At 47.9% G+C, this 19857-nt stretch overlaps 1 protein-coding gene across 3 annotated transcripts in view; it reads right to left on the reverse strand.

Moving 5' to 3' along the window:
• The window catches only part of MGST2 (microsomal glutathione S-transferase 2), a 37074-nt gene extending 19675 nt beyond the window's left edge, over positions 1-17399 (reverse strand). The window contains exons 1-2 of one of the 3 annotated variants that reach the window (XR_007403913.1): positions 17220-17375; positions 12545-12644 (exon numbers count right to left, since the gene is read on the reverse strand). Coding sequence is in view for 2 of the 3 variants with exons in the window: in XM_025462308.3 (XP_025318093.3) it covers positions 12545-12644; positions 17220-17277 (158 nt within the window). In the remaining variant the exon portion in view is untranslated. Of the gene's footprint in view, positions 1-12544; positions 12645-16196; positions 16314-17219 lie in introns of those variants that run through there. The other 2 variants (XM_025462308.3, XM_035702110.2) reach the window with 2 other exon arrangements.
• Between the last annotated feature and the right edge of the window lie 2458 nt (positions 17400-19857).

The raw sequence follows: 19857 nt of genomic DNA on the forward strand, positions 1-19857 counted from the left end.
AAAACTATACACTAAAGTAGTATGCTTTCATCTGGAGGCAAATGCCCAACCTCTTCTTATAAAAATAATATAAGAATTACATAAAAACTTAGTGTGTTTTCATGTCAAAGGAGTCTTCCAAGATAAGACTCAAAAATTGTTTCAACCTTAGATCAGGGCCAAGAATCACTCTCCTCCACGTGAGCCGCCAGTGGTGCTAGGAATGAATTCTAGCCCTTTTCCAAAACACAGATCTTGAGATGGCCTTGATTCTAACCCTAAAATGCATTGCATATCTTCTCTAAAGAACCCAGAAAGGAACACGGTTTATATTAATAGGCTTTCTTCCCCAAAATTCTTACATATTCATTGCCTTCCACTTGAGTTCCTCAGCGGTTAAAAAAAAAAAAAATGGTTTTAGGTAATTCCCCTAAAATCTCCAGAAGTAAACGAGTATTTTTTCATTCCCATTTTATGGAGGAAAAAACTAAGTCCTGAGAGCACAAGCTGAGTGATGCCTTGCAGAGAATCAAAGGTACTAGGTCCCCACCAGATTCCAAAGCTCTGTCCTAACAGCAAGTCAAATTGCCTCTATTCATAGAAGACTTGGACGGAAAATTTGATTCTATTTTAAGCAAAATGGAATCGTTCTCTGGGAACTGTAATTCATCTGCACCTAGCAAAGGGAAAAAAGATGAATTATATTCATCCCTCCCATGCTACGCCCCTAAGTGGTCTTGGTTAGGTTGGCTGTGCTCCTTGCTGACAATATTACAACCGGAAAGAACCTTAATGTAACTTGTAATGAGGTCTCGAGTTGATCCTGGTGGAAGCCGCATAGTGCATAGAATCAGAAATGATTCCACATTCTTCCTTAAAGCTTGATTACTTAAGGTTATGAGGCAGTTGGCCCAGAAATAGTTATACTGGTTCTTGAAGAGCTATATCTTCTAACCGAGGTCACCATGAGTGGCTTTCTTTTCTTAATTAAAAAATTTAAAAATAAAATAATAATAATAATAATAAATAATAAAAATAAAAATTTAAAAAGTTGTTCTGTTTTGCTTTTTGCCACCACGATGGCGACACAGGTAGGCTCCTGAACTTCCTCCTCCCACGGAGACACTGATTCTACAACCACACGCAGAGCAGTTCCCTCCAAAAGAAATCCCAAACCAGCTGAGTGACTCCTACAGTTTAGGCAAGGAGAAAACCACCACACTGAACGTCACTCCCTCTCCCCCTGGCACAGCATCACACCGTCAGGCAGGAGTCCTCAACTTCCAGCTTCTCCCTGAGGACCACGCATAGCACTCCAGCTCTTAAGATTTCCAGTTGAGGGCTGGGCCCCTGAGAACCTAGCTCCCAAAGCTAATGGGGCTTGCATCCACAGGATTTGGGGGAGGACTCTAGTAGGACAGCTGCACATTCCCTCCCTTGAAATGCTAGCCGGAAGGGGCTGTTTCCAGGTGCATAATCAGTGGGGCCCCAGGAAGGAAGGGGGGGTGCTGAGGTCCTGGGTGTGAGCAGAGGTGGTTAGAAGCCATTGAGATTCAGGCAAGGGTGTGAACGTCACTGCGTTTGTGCTCCCTGAGGGCAGAGCCTGGAATATTGGGGCAGTTCGGCTCCCAAGAAATGAGTCCGTTTGTCCCCTCGAAGCAGCTAGCCATCGTTGGCCTCACCCTGACCTCAGGTCGTAGCTTTGCTTGTTATACTTTTCTCCTGGCCCCACTTTTGCTGACCTAGGCCCTCCGAAATGAGGTTTTGTCCACTTAACATCATCTCTTGGAGACTGGGCATACTCCTCCGATGGCCAGCCCGGGGCCAGCTGTCCGCAGATGGTCTTCTCCTGGTTGCCTGCTGAGAATACCACGATTGCTTGGCCTTGAAATACCTCGCATCCCATTCTACAGGTTCCTTACAGCCTCTTCACCCCCTCTGGTCTTTCTGCAGCCACAGCTAAATGGTCCATGCCTGGAGGTGCCCCAGGACTGTTCACAGCGAGTGAACGTTGTTTAACTCAAGGGGACCAGGCTCTGAAGATCTGTTCTTTAACAGTCCCCTCAACGACTAATTACATCAATGAGAAAACTACAATGAAAATAATTTCTGGTCTCTTTTGGACACGGAGGCAGATACAGCCTGTCCTCGTACTATAGGCGATCCTCGGGAAAAGTCTCCAAATGCAACAGGAAACAGCTGGCAGTGGCTGTGCCCATTTCCCTTCGTGTGGGAAGAGAGTGTAGAGCTGCTTATGACCCCTTTCCTGCATGTCCACACTGCGGTTAGAGACCTCTTTGCTCAGTAATCCTGTGCTCTTTTTTTTTTTTCCTGTGCTCTTTTGATATTGAAGTTTCCCATAAAATGATTAGGGAGCAGCTTTTCCTTTGCTATATAGGCAGATGTCACGACGTGGCTCGAATTCTACCCAGGGGCAAATAACAGAATCTGCTAGAAAGACAGTCAGGGGACCAATCACCCTGGACTGAGCAGGATTTCAGAACATGGGACTCTTTCAGTTTTATAACCAGGACAGTCCCAGATAACTTGTCTTGGTCTGCCTGGAGCTGAGGGCTTCCTGGCACATGGAACTTTGAGTACTAAGACCAGGAAAGCCCAGGGCCAACTGGAAAGAGCCGGTCACCATAAAGGATGACCTAAAGGAGCCTACGGAGATGGAGTAGTTAAAGCTGCTGAAACGTCTCATGGGTCATCCCCAGTTCCAAGGGAGCCCGGCGGTGGGGCCTCGGCAATGTCCCCCTCGGGCCCGAGGGCTGGCAGGAGTGAGGGCAGTCCCGAACTAAGTACCAACTGATCCTGTCTTCCTCATTAACTATGCTGCTAAGTTCACCTCATTTTGGAAAAAAGGATCAAGTTTTGGCCTGACAGCCAAATTTAGCAGCTCCTAAACCACTAGTCTCCAAATGTGTATAGTTCTGATGGTTGCATAACCTCATTAAGAACAACAACAACAAACAACAACAACAGCAACACACGTCCTATTGTGCGTAGCCGAAGCGGCTAGCTGACCACAAAGATGGTGTGAAGTTGGCGCTGTGGGGTAGCGGCCCAGCCAGGGACTAGATTCCCGGCCTCCCAGGATTCGGGTGGGGCTACTTCTTGCCAATGGAAAGAGAAAGTAAATCCTGTCGCTTCTGAGACAAATGATTAAGGAGCTGGTGTGCCAAGGTCCCTCCTCCCCACCCCACACATACATTGGTTGAGGGGAGAGAGCTCCGAGGACATGGATGGGGACAGACCCCTTAGATGGACGGAGCATAGGCCTCTACATGGCCACATGGAAGGCCACTCAAGCAGGAACACCCATGAGGGACCCTGTGTGAACAGGGTGTAACCTTGCATTGTGTTAAACCACTGGGAACATGGGGTTGATTCATTAGCGCCACTAATACAAACTGGAAGAGAATATCATATACATCGTAAAACACACACAAAATAGAAATTAAAGGAAGAGATTTTAAGAGCAAATATAAAAAGAAGCTCCAAAATCTCCTCACCCTCCCAGCAGATTCCTCAGCGCACCCTCAGCATGCACACGTCACTTGGGACACCTCTGACCTCAAACACTTCTGAATTACTCTGCTCTTTGGTGGAGTTCTAATAAACACACAACAGGAAACTGTGTATAGCAATCCTGTTCAGAGAAAAATCTGAACCAGGTACCAGATGGAAAAACCCGATTAGCTAGAGTGAATTTCGAATGGTATAACATGTTTAAAAAATAAAAACAAAAAAATAAAAATAAAAAAGTAAAAACAGACAAGGTGAGCTAAAGGCTTCTTAGGAGGTTTTCCTCTCTCAAGTTTTCGTTTGCTCCTTGGTGGCTCGTTGGGAAGCAGGGGGCTGCACACCGCCCTGAGTAGCTTGCTCTATTAACAGATGACCCCGCCTCAGTCTGCTGGCTTTTAACCCTGGAGAGTCTTTTCAATTATTTACACTGGCTGAGGGTCAGAGCAACAGGTTAATATGTTCAGAAAAGGCTCGGGGATGAAAGCCGTGGAAGTTAATCTTTCTATATAGATTTGTAACTATCTAAATTGCTCCTTGTCAAGTGACCCTTGTGTGGGAACACCAGAGAGCAGTTGCCTGTGATGTCAGGAGGGCAGGAGTCAAACCCCCAATTCAGGGATGCTGCTGATAAGCAACGGGATGAGCAGATAAGGGAGGGAGGCTTGCACCTCATCCACGTTGCTGCCGCTTCTCAGCCCCCCACCACCTGAGACTTGCCCAGCTCGTGTAACAGAGCTATTTGGTGGTGGCATGACTGACTGTGGGTGGCCCTCAAAATTCGTATGTTGAAGGACACCTGAGTGGCTCAGTGGTTGAGCATCTGGCTTCAGCTCAGGGCATGATCCCAGAGTCCCAGGATTGGGTCACATCGGGCTCCCCTCGAGGAGCCTGCTTCTCCCTCTCTCTGCCTCTCTCTGGGTGTCTCTCATGAATAAATAAATAAAAATCTTTTTTTAAAAATTTTCATAAGTTGAAGGCCTAACCTCCAGTATGGCTGTATGTGGAGTGAGAAAGCAATTACAGTAAAAGAGGTCAGAAGGGTGGGACTCTGATCTAATGGGATTGGTGTCCCTATAAGAAGAGACACCAGAGAGTTCTTTGACACCCACCAGCTTCACCCTGCCCACCCCCCTTCTCTGTCCTGGCGTGCACACGCCAAGGAAAGGACAAGTGAGGACGTACCAAGAAGGCGGCCATCTGCAAGCCAAAAGAAGAGAGCCCTCATCAGAAATCCAAGCAGCCAGAACCTTGATCTCAGATCAAGATCGTGATCTTCCAGCCTCCAGAAGTATGAGCAAACAAATGTCAGTTGTTTAAGCCACTCAGTCTGTGGTGTTTTGTTACAGCAGCTGAGCTGACCGATACAGATGGTTTGTGCAGGAGGATGCTACAGTTTGAAGAGCTCATCATTCAGAGTCATTCTCTCTCCTCAGGGACCTCCAGCCCTTTCTAACTCAGTGGGTAAGTACATCTTAGGCTTTCAGCTGATTTTAAGATGGGTGCACTTGTCAGAAAAATGGGAATATGTCCACTCTATTTTATTTAACTTATTTGTACTTACTACAGAAATAGGTGACCCATATCACTTATAAGCTCAGTGTTGCAGAATTCCTGAATTGTGAATTTTCCCTTCTCCATAGTTTTTAGACATACATTAGAGCCACTAGTTTTAACCTCTAAATTTCAGGATTTGAATTCAAAATGACTATAAAAAGTAAGTGAAATAGCAAAAAAAATTAATAAGAATAATAATAATACAGCTATCATTGAAGCTGAAGAAGAGGGTACTATTTCTCAAGAGTACTCAGATTCATGATGATTGGGCTTACTTGTGACAGGCTGATTCTGGAACAGGAACTGAATAATTCAATATTAAGCAAATAGGGGTGCTCAAAGAACTAAGTAAGAGGAAATTCTTCATTCTTACCCAGCGCTAACAAAACCATCGTTGGGACACTACACATATTTCTAGGCTTCAGGTTTAGAAATAATATGAAAAATCTTAGTCTAAAGAGAACCACCAAGATTTTTTAATGGCGGGGGGGGGGGAGCTGAAGAATTATTACTACCTAGCCTCAAAATACAGAAGATGAAAGGTACTTAATAATGGTCCCCAACTGTATAAAAGAGTGGGGTCATTAGCAGCTATTCTTCTCTTCTGGTGAGAACAGAATCAGAGGGAATATACTTAAATTGCAACAAGATCAAGGTAGTACTTGGATCTACTTTTTAGATTTATAAAAGCCTTCAATCTAAAGGAATCAAGGTACCCAAATTAGACTAGATAGAAATTTCTAAGCTTAGCAATAACATGAAGGAATGGCCCTTGTTGAAACTACACCTACTTTGTTCACAAGTTTAAATTGTATTCTGGCAAAAGACTGCAAAACTCTAGAGAGTCCTCTCTCAGGCCCTCCCTATAGGAAGAGAAGAGGACCTGAATGAGGAAGAGGCCCTGGGCTGGTAACATGGGTAAAGTGGGTGCCATAATAATCACCTTGGCTTGGCAAATGAATATCCAACCTGAGGTGAGCTTGAGACAGGAAATAGGTACTTCCGTGGTGGTCAGAGGGACCTAGGAAGTGATTGGTAGATGTCGGTTCCCACTTAGAGATAGGATCAGTCCCAACACCACGCTTCTTGGCCATACTTAGGGCAAAGCAGTGGGGGGAAAAAAGAGTAGGGAAAAGACAGCATTCTGATATAGCCAAGGTCATAAGACCTTCAAGGGAAGCTGAAGGACTCAATGCTTTGGTCTAGGAGAGTCAGGAAAAAAAGTCATTTCCTCTCAGGGACTTGCAGAGTTCAACAGAGCCTACCCTTGAAGACAAGAATAGCCGAGTAGGCTTTGGAATGACCCGGGTATCCCAGGGGATGCTGCCTCAACTGCCTCTGGTAAGGTTAAAATAGCTTCACTAGCAATGAATTCAATCTGAATTGGCCTAATTTACCTAAACCGTATAGCCCAAGGCAAAGATCTGGGCTAGTGCTATGGAACATCTAAGAAGGAATTCAGGGAAGTGAGTAGGACCATCCCCACTCACCCTTCAGAGAGAACCCAGGACAATTACTAAACTACCGTGCCCTGGAAGATGTTTTGTGACTCCTCACTCCCTCTGCCTTGCTTATTGGCCATTATTTTTTTATCCCTCTCTCTTCTACCATTATTAATCAAACACAACAAACAAAACACTTCTAACAAGGATATTAGGTTTGTATACATTTTTTTTAAAAACAGCAACTTAAGAGAAATATTTCAAATCGGTGTTCAGCTGTATACGAGAAGGGAGAGGGGCACCTCGGTGGCTCATTTAAGGTTGAGTGTCTGACTCTTGGTTTCAGCTCAGGTCTTGATCTCAGGATCGTGAGATTGAGCCCCACAACAGTCTCCGCTCTCAGCATGGAGTCTGCTTGGGATTCTTTCCCCCTCCCTCCTCTTCTCCCTCTGCTATTCCTCCCCTCCAACCCCTCCTCCCCGTACTCAATCTCTCTCAAATGAATAAATAAATAAATCTTTTTTAAAAAGAGATGGAGAAGGAAGACAGCAATAACTTGAAAGAAATCAAATTTGTGGAAAGTATAAGAACAAACCAGAAGCGGCCCAAGGATTGCATGGGCTGGAAGCCCAACCCTCCCCAATGGAAAGTTCTCAGATGACGGAAGATAAGGTGGGAAGATGTGGAATTTCCTCCTGTGATGATTTTTATAAATAGTACAGCATCTCCCAGACTTCCAGCATTAATATATCAGTGTCAAAATTTTAGAGTCTCCATATAGCATCTTACTATTTTTCTATAAATCAGTTATATTATTTTTTACTTAAATTAGGGAGAATGAAATTTTATGAGTAGAAAAAGAATATCGCTTTCTAAATAAAGGATAAGTATAAATCCCATGAGAACAAAATTTGCCAAGTTCTCATGAGATGCTGCTGATTGCTGAAGGCTCGGCGCATGAGACCCTCTCTCTGTCAAACAGGAGAATGGATGTTCAAGAGGTGTTGAGAACACATCACGAGGACTCCCTGCTAAATGTGACTGATTGAACCCATGTTTATTTCTTCTTCCTCCTGGAGCCTCACTAAAATGCCAGGAAAGGGGAAAAAGTAGATATAAAGTCATCAAGAACAAAGAGAGTGGGAGCAGACATGGCAGGGGAAGAGAGGTATCAGCAAATTTCTGAAGAAGGACAGCACTCACTCTCTAGACAATAGAGAACCCAAGACAGAGAATCTCAGGGGAGTCCAGGAGCAATGGAGGGTAGGGATAAAATTCTGTGCTGAAACCTGAGCTAACCCACATACTGTATAGTAGAAGAACCTTCCTTCCCTCACCCACCACACTGTCTGGTTTCTAGAAGTGAGACCTAGTATACCCACCCATCCTCCTCCCTCACCCCATACTTGCCTGCCCCCACAGAGGGCTTACGGGGTTTCCTTAGAGAAACCAAATGGTCCCAGAAAGATAACCTACAGATACTGGCATTTGGGGGTCTCCAAAAGAAAGCTGCTGCTGATCAATCACCCTCTCGGGAAGCTGCCCACTCAGTAAGCCCCACCCATGCACACAGAGCTTCCAATTCATTTGCTGATGCTCTTTATTAAATTTGCACAGACAGCCAATCAAGAACCACCTGACATTTGAGTAAAGCTTCTAAGATCTCCTTTGCACAGATCTCTTTGCTGGACCCTTATCTTCTTGACTTCTAAGGCTGGTTCAGTCTTTGCCCCTCTTCTCTCCTTTACCCACACCCACTCCCTTAAAGAGTTCTTTAAAAAAAATTTTTTTTTTTAATATTTTGTCCACTCTCATGGTTCTAAATTATCTTCGTGTGCCAATGACTCTTGAATTTATGTTTCCAGCTTAGATCTCTCTGCTGAAATGCAGATTCATATGTCCACCTGCCTGGGTCTCTCCACTCAGATGCATAAACAATGTACTGCGTAGTTTACAAGGAAAGAGGAAATGATCTGAGTAGCTGGTGAACGACCATGCTTACAGCCCCTCCTTAGCTGTAGCATAAGTCATGTCTCAGACACATGTCACACGGAACCTCCTGGTCTTCCCCCCCAAACTGCTTCTCCTGTTGCCCCCTCTCTCTCTGTTGTCTCTTGGGATGCTCGGGCCAAAACCCTGAGGTCGTTCTTGATGCTTCTCACACTCCATATTTATTGTGTCAGGAAATTTGCTTGGCTCTACTCTCCAAACATATCCAGAATCTGACCATTTCTCACCACCTGCCTGGTTCAAGGTAGCCTCCTAACCCGAATTCTCTGCTTCGACTAATGCCTCCATATAGACTGTTCTCATCAAAGCAGACCAAATGATCCTTTTAGAACATAGGATCGTGTATTCCTCTGCTCAAAACCTTATAATGCCTTTCTGTTTGGCTCACAGAAAAGCCAAAGTCCTTACAACAGCCTTTTAAGGCCTTACGTGACCCATCCATTACCTTTCTGACTTTACCTCCCGCCACTTCCTGTCAGCTCCTTTCAGCCACGCTGACCTCTTTGCTAACCCACCAGGCACATTCCCACTTGGGGTCTTTGCAATAATTATTCCTTTCACCTCAAGAGTGTTTACTCTGCATGTTTGCATGACTAACTCTACCTGCTTCAAGCCTTTGCTCAAGTGTCACCTTCTCAGTGGCATCTACACTGACCACCCTAAATAGTAACCTGCCCCAACTTACCCCCCAGTAACCCACCCCAAAAAGCTCCTTACAATGTTCTCCTTTTTCTTTTATTCCTTAACACTTACCACCTCTCTCATAATATAGTATTTTCTTAGGATGTTATCTATTTACTTTCTATCTTCTATGCCTAATATTTCTATAAGGTAAACTTCAAGAGGGCAAAGATCTTTGTCTAATTTTTCACTGATATATCCCAAACTGCTGGAAGAGCACTGGCTATACAGAGGTGCTCAATAAATATTTAATGGGCAAATAATAAATAAAAATGAAAGACAAAAGCTAAAACAGACAAATCAGAAGGAACTTGGAAAAAACAGAAATGATACAAGAAGGCAAAAAATATATTATCATTAAAATCCTCAAATATAAGAGAATAAACTGCATCCATAAAACAGAAAAGGAATAATTTGATAGCAGCAATAACTAAAGAGCAACCAAAGAATAAAAATTAATTCTTAGAAGTTAAAATTGATGTCTGAATTTTTTTAAAGATTAGTAAACAGAAGTTCAAGAAATTTCCCAGAAAGAACAACAGTCCAAGAAGATGAAAAACCAAAGATAAAAGAAAACTAGATGACCAATTTGGGGGTCAATATACAACTAATATAGGTTTTAAGAATAAAGGAACAGAGAAAACAGAGAAGAGGTAATTCAGGGAAAAGGATTATTTTTTAAAAGTTCTAGAACAGAAAGACATGAGTTGTCAGGCTATAAAAAAGCCTTATCTAAGGTTCAGCATAGTGAAGACAGATGCCTCTAAACAAGCACAGCACCATACCATCTTTGGACATTGGGGTGAGGGGAAGATCCTAAAGCTTCCACAGTTTCCAAAGAATCAGGAATTAGAATGGCATTGAACATCATGACCATATCAATGAAAACTAGAAAATAACAAAAGAATATTTCCAAAAATCTGAGGGTAAGGATTTTTAACGTAGAAATACATGTCTAACCAAGCCTACAATCAGCTGTGAGGCAGAATAAAAGCATATATAGAAATTTAAAGTCTCAAAATTGACCAACTATTTACCCTCTCTCAGGAAACTTCTGCAGGGTATGTTCCACCAACATGAGAGAAAAATCAATATATAGGAAATAGGAAATACAGGAAAACAGGCAATCCAAATCAGGAAAATATTAAAGAATAAATTTCTAGGATGATGAGAAGTCCCAAAATGACAGCATATAGCAGATTTAAAAAGCATCCTCCAGGGGATCCCTGGGTGGCTCAGCTGTTTGGCGCCTGCCTTTGGCCCAGGGCGCGGTCCTGGAGACCCGGGATCGAATCCCACGTTGGGCTCTCGGTGCATGGAGCCTGTTTCTCCCTCTGCCTGTGTCCCTGCCTCTCTCTCTCTCTGTGACTGTCATAAATAAATAAAAATGTTTAAAAAAAAAAAAAAAAAAGCATCCTCCAGATTGGAGCAGAAAGATGGAGGATTCAAGCAGAGATTATCCAAGACAAAAACCAATGGTATTACTAGATTAATGTATTTGAATGTATTAAGAGAAGATTTTCAGTCCTGTTAAAGATTTGAGGATGAAACTAAGCAAACAAATAAACAAAAAGGCAATCATTAACCCCAGGTAAAACAAAAAATTCACAGGAAGATGAAATCATAGTATACTATCTGACTCAGCTTTGAACATTACTTAATTAATAACAATAATATAAGCATTGGTTATTGGTTTAACTCAACAAAGTGATGTAACTATACTGGAAGGTGGAGGTAAGGAAAAGAGGAAGTGCAGAGACTTCAAATTCTTTATTCCATAAAAGGAAGCTAATCAATAATGTCTAAAATTTATGAATTAATAAATAGCAGTGAAATCATAATGGTTAGAAACATGGAAGTAAATACCAAAAGTAGTAGTCAGAAGGGTGCCAGTGATTGTCTCTGGAGATGGATTGGCAGTAAGGAGAGTTATTTGTTGCTTTCGAGCTTGTAATCTCACTTTACTTTCAGACCATATACATATGTTACACTAATAAAAATAAATACTGGAGTGTGGAACATACTGGCACCAAACCAATGCCTTCCACTCGACATAATCATAAAGATTCAAAGACAATTAAAGTGGAAATGAGTTTCTCACCACATCGTCCGATGTTACTGATAATCATATCCTGGGCATAAAGTTTCAATCAAGTAAGAGATCAAGCTCTGGAGATGTGCTGTACAACACGACCTCTACAAACAATAATGTTTTATACATTTCAATTTTTTAAGAGGGTATATCTTCTATTACATGTTCTTACCTCAATAAAATTTTGTTGCAAAAATCATCTTTATGCACCTCTTAAAATTCTCCCTTCTATACCAGTGTATTCATCCCACACTTTCAAGCCTACAGAATAGTCTATGTGATTCTTGTGGAAGCAGAGAGATGGACAAGAGGACAACGCTGCAGCTCAAGGATCATGACTTGCCCCAAACGACTCAAGATGTAATAAAAAGCTGAAGAATCTAATTATCATGAAAGAAATCAAAATCCACAGTTTAAAATTTTTTCCACAAAGAAAACATCAGTACAGATCATTTTACAGACAAATTCTAACAATTTTAAAGGAACACACTCTCCCAATCTTATTAAAATTCTCTCAGAAAATAATTCTCTAACTCATTCAATGAGACTAGTAAAATCTTGATATCAGAGTGAGACAAAAATCATATAAGAAAGGAAAATTATAGGCCCACGTCACTCATAGATGAAAAATCCCAAAGTATTAACAAAAGAACTGAGTGACACATAAATGGTGACACATGTAATGTTTCTAAAAGCACTTATTTGGGGGATGAAATACAAAGGGAGCCCTAGCATCTGCAGCAGCCAAATTCATGGTGTTTATGGTGGAACATTCTGTGTGGATCTGAAAAGACAAGATGATCAAAATCACTATACATATGTGTGAAATGGAAAACTTTCTCATTCTTACAGGTTGGAGATTTTAGGAAATGGTTCATGGACAGAGGATAACACTAACCCATCTCTGTTTCAAGTGGAAAGGAAAAATAAAGATGGAAAATTGATGTCATAGCTAATCCGGCTGGAGGCTATTGAACTCTCAGCGTACAGTTAACCAAACTGCCATGCTTAGACGTGGATAGCAGTCTTTCTTAAGATCCCAGCCTTTTCTGTAAACGTACCCTCTAAATTCAAAATATAGGTTGGTAGAGACTCCATGTGCTAGCTACTTCAAGCTTCAAGCATCATGACGAGGGGCTTGGCTGTGAAGGGTGGTTTGTTATAATGGGATACATTCTCTGCGCGTCTTTCCCGATCAGAGTTCTCTATACGTGGGAGGCCTGGATCCCTCAAGGGTGGGGGAAGCATTACTTACTGTGCACGGAACATCCTCTCAAACTCTGGTGACCCAGAAACGGCCGGGGGCGTTACTTTGTATTTTAATCTTGCCTTTCCTACATGTAAAGCAAAATAACCTGCAAGTATAGAGGGATTAACAATTAGAATGTGGCATTAGAATGTGGCACATCACTATTCATTAGGAAAACACAAATTTATTTTTTTTAAGATTTTATTCATTTATTCATAGACAGAGAGAGAGAGGCAGAGGGAGAAGCAGGCTCCACACAGGGAGCCTGACATGGGACTCAATCTCGGGTCTCCAGGATCAAACTGCAGCCAAACTGCTGTGCCACCAGTTGCCCAGGAAAACACAAATTTAAACCACAATTAGATACCATTACATACCTAGTAAAACGTTTAAGATTAAAAAGACAGGGATCCCTGGGTGGCTCAGCGGTTTGGCGCCTGCCTTTGGCCCAGGGCGCGATCCTGGAGACCCAGGATCGAATCCCACATTGGGCTCCCGGTGCATGGAGCCTGCTTCTCCCTCTGCCTGTGTCTCTGCCTCTCTCTCTCTCTCTCTCTCTCTCTGTGACTATCATAAATAAATAAAAAATTAAAAAAAATTAAAAAAAAAGACGAATCATATCAACTAAAAAAGAGAAATAAGGCTATAATGGCAGCCAGAATTCTCATGCACTCTGGTGGAATGTAAGATGGTACAATCACTTTAGGAAACCACCTAGAAAGGATTTTTTAGTTAGATATACGTAGACCATATAGCCGGTCACTCCAATCCTAGTTATCTCTCCAAGAGAAATTAAATCATGTGTCCACACAAAAATGTGTGCACAAACATACACAGCAGCTTTATTCATAACAACCAAAAATCAGGAACGCCTCTGCAATGGTTAATTTTATTGTGTCAACTAAGCTAGGCCACGGCACCCAACTGTCTGGTCAAACACCAGTCTAGATGTTTCTGTGAAAATATTTTTTGGATGTGATTAACATTTATATCAGCAGACTCTGAGTAAAAAGCAGATTACCCTCCCTGGTGTGGGTGGGCCTCATCCAATCAGTTGAAGGCCTGAAGAGAAAAGACTGCGGTTCCCCCAAAGAGAATGGAAGTCGGCCTCCACCCTGCCTTCAGGCTCAATGCTGCAACACCGGCTCTTGCTAGACTGGCCAGCCTTCCAGCCCAGCCTGTAAATTTTCAGAGTTGCTAGCCCCCACAACGACATGAACCAATTTTTTAGACAAATGCCTGTGTGTGTGTGTGTGTGTGTGTGTGTGTGTGTGTGTGTGTGAGTGTGTGTCTATCGTATTGGTTCTGCTTCTCTGGAGAACCCTAACACCAATGGGTTAGGGTGGATCAACCAGTTAATGGATAAACATATCATAGTATTGCAACATATCCATCCAATAGAATACTATTAGAGCATATAAAGGAATGAACTGTTGACGCAGGAAACAACCTGCGTGACCCTCAAGCCTATTACATCGAGCAAAAGCAGCAAGATCAGGAGAGACTAGTGCTGGGTAGTTTCACTTATACAAACGTCTCAAAAATGAATCCACAGCGACATAAAGCGGACCCGCGGCTCCCTAGAGATGACAAGAGCAAGGAGGGACGGTCACAAGAAAACTTTAGGGGATGATGTCTCCCCGTCGGACTCAGTTTCCCTACTCTAAAACGACTATGACTTTGTTCTCCGTCATTGGTCTGTTGCACAGACCTCCCGAGCCCAGTGCCGGAGTCCCTCACATCTGATGACCAGGCCTGGAAAACCTCATTGCATTTCAGACCCACGCTTGCCTCCTCGGTCAGGTGTTCTCACCTCCTGTCCTTATCACCCCCCTTTTTTTCTTACCCCATAATTAGCTCTGGGGTCTATTATTTCCCTTCGGATGATTTCTTCCCGTTTCAGTTCCTTACCAGTTGTCTCCACATTATTCTGGTCTCCCTTATTCCAGTACCTCCAGATCCGCTTCCTACTTGCTAATGTCTCAGAACCAGTTTCCCACTGGGCGTGATGCATTTCCTCCGGAGGGATCTCCCGGGTCAGGGGCCACAGACACACCGTGTCCACCACTGGGACCCCGTGATGAGGGTGCAAGGGCTGCTTTACCTTCCCCGGAGAGCCTCTGTTTCCTTTCCCGCCTTCACAGTCACCTAGAAACCACTTGACCATATTCGCCTTTTGCTTGGCCTGTCTTTCCCCTTTCCTTCACTTGTCCAGAGGGGCATGTGTGGGCCGGGGCGAGTGACCCAAGGCCCCCCGCCCCCCATGCCCCCAAGTCCCCCCCCTCCCCGGCCACAGCTCAGCTCCTGCACCGGGTGGGGGGGGCACCGCTCAGGGCGGCGGCAGCTTCTGTCCATGCAGGAGCAGCCAAGGGTGGGGACTGACCATGCAGGGCACCAACCCCAGGCCAGGCCCCTGGGGGGCATCCTCACCCAGTGTCCTGCCTAACCCTGTCTGAGGGGAACATCGAAGGCCAGGGCCACCCGGCTGCTTAGTGGCCGAACTGGACAGATACGAGATACAGGTCACAACCCGACCTGCCCCTACGTGGTTCGCGGTGGCCCCTCCATAGACCCCAGGCATCTGCCGAAGCAGTCGACTCTGGTCCTCAGTGTCAACGAGTTATGCCACTTATGTCTCCTCTCTCTCTCTCTCTCTCTCTCTGTCTCCTCCCCCCACCCCAATCAGTAAATGTTCCATGCCTACCGCTGTTAAAAAGGAGACAACAGGCCCCAAACGGAGTCATTGGGGCTAGCCCGATGTCACCAAAGCGAAACTAAATACCTCACTTAATTACCATTCCCCCCCACCCCCCAGGGGAGTCTCAGGGCCACCAATCTGCATCCACCTGCTTGGCGCTAGAGAGCCCACCTCCCCGATACCCCCCTGCAGCCCCTGCCAGCAGGTGGCCTTTGCACAAGCAGCCGCCTTCCCAGGCAGCTTCCTGCCCTGCCCGCTTCTCACTGCACAAGTCCTACATTTCGCTGGGCTCTCGGGGCTCCTTTCTATGCGCTTCATGGGACGCTGCACAAAGCTGGGAAGATCTTTAAAATGGGCTCAGCTGGGGACGCCCGGTGTGGGGGGGCTCAGCGGTGGAGCATCTGCCTTGGGCTCAGGGTGTGACCCTGGGGTCCTGGGATCAAGCCCCGCATCAGCTCCCCTGCATGGAGCCTGCTTCTCCCTCTGCCTGTCTCTCTCTCTCTCTCTCTCAGGAATAAATAAAATCTTTTAAAAATAATAAGATCAAATGGACTCAGTTGAATCACCCATGGCAGGGCAGGCTGGATCTCCTCTCGTCTCCACCCACCCCTGCCCACCCCCACCTGACCTCTGGCCAGTCCCCACTGTCCCCTGCACCCCCACAGCAAGCAGAGGCATGCAAACTGCTCCTGCGCTCCCTGGGGCACAGGAGGGCCACAGCTGTGAGACCCTGGGTCAGCATCGGGGTGCTGGAGACCTGAGTGCTGCTTTGGTGGGCGGCAAACACCCTGCTCCAGTCTAGAAAAGGCTGGGAGTGCAACCACTGAACGTGTGTCTTCGCACAGTACAGTGTTCTCGTAGATTCACAGCACTGCTTAGGCCAGGCACCGATGGTGCGCACAGGCCTGGGCCTCCCCCACCCCCCGCAGGCAGGCATGGGTGGCTCCGAGGCTTGCTCACCGGTGGCCAGGCCCTTTGCCCCATCTAGCGTGTTAAGGTGACATCATGGATAAGGTGAGGAGCACTGGGCAAGTGTGCCCCCGTGGAGCCAACGCCCTTGACACAGCCAGCACCGGACATGCCAACCCCCCAGGGGGAGGTGCTTTCAAACTTGGGATTGGTCGCCCAACCTGAAGCTCCAGTTTCCGCAGACGTTTTTAAACCTGCTGATCGTGCCTGCCCGAGCCGGTTTCCTTAAGAAGCATTCACTGAAAGATCAGGGTTCACGGAATCACAAGCACCGTCCAGGCAGGTGCAAGGTCCCTTGGAACACTCCCACTTCGTACTTCCAGCCCGCTCCCCTCAGCTTAGCCAGTGCATTTCTTTCTTTTAAAAAAAACAAGATTTTACTAATTTATTCACGAGAGACACAGACAGAGAGAGGCAGAGACACACGCAGAGGGAGAGGCAGGCTCCCTGCAGGGAGCCGGATGTGAGACTCGATCCGGGGACTCCAGGATCAGGCCCTGGGCCGAAGGCAGGTGCTAAACCGCTGAGCCACCCGGGCCACCGGTAGTGGTATTTTTAACCTTTTTTTTTTTTTAAGATTTTATTTATTTATGCAAGAGAGACACAGAGAGGGGCAGAGACCCAGGCAGAGCGAGAAGCAGGCCCGATGCAGGGAGCCCGGGCAGGACTGGATCCGGGACCTCGGGGTCACGCCCTGGGCCCGAGGCAGCCCCTGAGTCCCCCCCGCCCCCCCGCCCGGGCTAGTGCATTTGTAAGGCTGGTTTGCACTGGGGGCCTGGGTTGTGCCACAGACAGGGCAGCGTCCCTGCGCCCTGGGGGCCTCCGGCCTCCCCTCTGAGGGAAGCGCTCCCTGGAATGTACCAGAGCCGAGTCCCCAGAGCGGGAGGCGCCGCGGAGCCGGGCTCCAGGCGGGGGAACTCACAGGCCAGACCCCCCCCCCGCACGCGCGGGCACACGCGGACACACACGCGGGCACACGCGGACACACACACGCGCGCGCGCACCGGCCCCTACTTTGTTGGCAGGCGGACAGGACCGAGGCGGCAGCCAGCAGGACCGAGCGCGCCGGCATCCTGCACCGACGTCCTGGCTCCGGGAGGGAGGGCGGGCCGCGGGCGCTCCCCCGGCGGGCGGCCTTCCTCCTCAGCCGCAGCCCCAGGCGGGCGGGGCGGGCCCAGGGCCCCGGGGAGCCCCGAGCAGCCGGCGTCCGCCGCGACCTTTGCTCTGGAGCGGGAGTCCCGGGGCGGGTGGCCCCGGGGCTGCCCGTCCGGATCCGCATCTGGCCGAGCCCCGCGCCCCGAGCCCCGAGTCCCCACAAACCCCGAGCCCCCCCGAGCCCCCCAAGCCCCGGGCCTCCCAAACCCCGAGTACCCCCGTGCCCCGAGCCCCCCCAACCCGAGGCCCCCGCGCCCCGAGCTCCCCCGAGCCCCCACCCCCCCAAACCCCGAGTCCCCGTGAGCCCTGAGCCCCCCGAGCCCCCAAGCCCTGGGCCTCCCCAAACCCCGAGTCCCCCCGTGCCCCGAGACCCCCCGAGACCCCCAAACCCCGAGGCCCCCGCGCCCCGAGCCCCCCTGAGCCCCCCAAACCCTGAGTCCCCCTGAGCCCCGAGCCCCCCCAAACCCCGAGTCCCTCCGAACCCCGAGCCCCCCCTTCCGAGCTCCCCCGAGACCCCCCTCCCGAGCCCCCCCCCCGAGCCCCCCGCGCCCCGAGCGCCCCCACGCCCTGAGCCCCCGAGCCCCGGGTTCCCCCGCGCCCCGAGCCCCCCGAGCCCCCCCTTGCCCCGAGGCCCCGAGCCTGCTGGAAGCCCCCGTGGGGCGCGGGCAGGTTACCGCGGAGCAGCAGCGCTCGCAGGCCGCCTCCTCCAGCCGCCTCACCTCCATCCCGCCCGTCCCCCCTCTGGGCCCTCGAGCCTCTCGCCCGACTGCGGGGCCTCGCGGATCCTGTGGCCATTTCTCGTGGGAAAAGAGTTGGGAGCGTTTACTTAATCCCCAGAGGCTTAATGCTGGGTTAGCTGGGTTCTAACCTCATTCTCCAGGAGCAGGGGGATTTGAACCCGGGCCCAGCAGATTCCCATTGTGCTCTACCGGCGAATCATGCCGTCTCACTGTCACCTTGACTCTCCCATAGGCGTGACCATAAATTAAAAAATAATAATAAATAAACCGAAACCTATGTTTTGAGAAGGAAGAGGGCCCTTGGGGGAAGAAATGGAGCAATGCTTTTTTTAAGGATTTTATTTACTCATGAGAGAGGGAGAAGCCAAGACTTAGGCAAGAGGGAGAAGCAGGCTCCCTACAGGAACCCGATGCGGGACTCGATCCCAGGGCCCCAGGCTCACGGCCTGAGCCGAAGGCAAACGCTCAACCACTGAGCCACCCCAGGTCCCCAAAGAGCAATATTTTAAGTTGATGTTTATAGGAAACACAGCACAACAGTCATCGGGCGGTCAGAGGAATGCCCCACGCCACCGGGTAGGGTGCGGGTCCCTCCGTGGCTGGGGGCTCCTCTATGGAACCCGTTTATCACAGCCCCTGCCCTCTGTCAACATGACCCTTCTGCTCCTTAAAGCTGCAGCTTCCTGCAGAACAACCTGGGGCTCTTTCCCCATCACACACCCCCCGCCCCGCTTTTTTTTTTTTTCAGGTTCATCTCTGTTTATTGTTTTCAAAACAAAACTAAAAATCACCACTCAAAATGTTTGAGTGCTCAGCTCCACCACAGTTAAAGGCTTTATGTAATTTGCAGCCAGAGCATCATGGACTGGTGGTCACCAACGAGAGCTTCTGGTATGGCCCGGACAGGGCCTGGGGCCTGGGACAGCCGCTCGGCCCCGGGAGCCCCAGCTCGGTCCTCTGCACGCGCCATCCAGGGGCACCCACAGAGGACAAGGACAGCTCAGCCCCCACCGGGCTTGCCAGTTGCCCATGCCGCACCTCCCTCCCCCACCAGAGGAGGCTTAGAGAGAGAGCCCCAGGGCCAGGAGAAGGCCTGTGGGCTTCAGCCTCACCCAGGTCTGCACCTGGACACCCTCCCCTGGCCCTTGGTGATGCCACAACCCTGACCAGGATTCTGAGCCTCCCGGTGGATAAGCCGCTAATAAGGGCTGAAGGGACACCTGAGTGCTCCAGGGTCTGGTCTGCGGAGTCAGTTAACATGTCTCAGGCACGTCAAACAGCGCGCATAGCATCCAAAAAGGTGTTCTGTGCTTGTTGAATCAACACACAAAGGGGCTTTATGCAACAGGCCAGGGCCAGGCCACCCCCCAGATGAGCCACTCTGGTGAGAAGATCATTTGGAATCAAAAAGCCATCAAATCCAGCAGATTTCAGGAAAAGCTCCTTACCAACCCCCTACAGCTAATTCAGATGGAGAAGCTGCTCCAGGTGTAGAGAACGACAGTGTGCTGTGACCCAGGTACGGTGCTGTGTGGTCAGAGCCCCCTAGGGCCCAGCAAACATTTGTTTACCAAACATTTACACTTTCTCATCTTCCCCCATGCCCATTCCCTCCCTGTCAAGTCCCACACCTCTCCCCCCTCTTCTCCTTAGTTCAGAATGACATGTCTATGTTATTTTGCCTGTCTTTGGAATTTCCACTTCTATGTGGATGTCCCTTAGGCGCACCCCAAAATCTGATCTTCTCCTGTTAACCT

The sequence above is a fragment of the Canis lupus genome, chromosome 19, assembly GCF_003254725.2.
Source record: "Canis lupus dingo isolate Sandy chromosome 19, ASM325472v2, whole genome shotgun sequence".
In the NCBI taxonomy this organism is placed as follows: domain Eukaryota; kingdom Metazoa; phylum Chordata; class Mammalia; order Carnivora; family Canidae; genus Canis; species Canis lupus.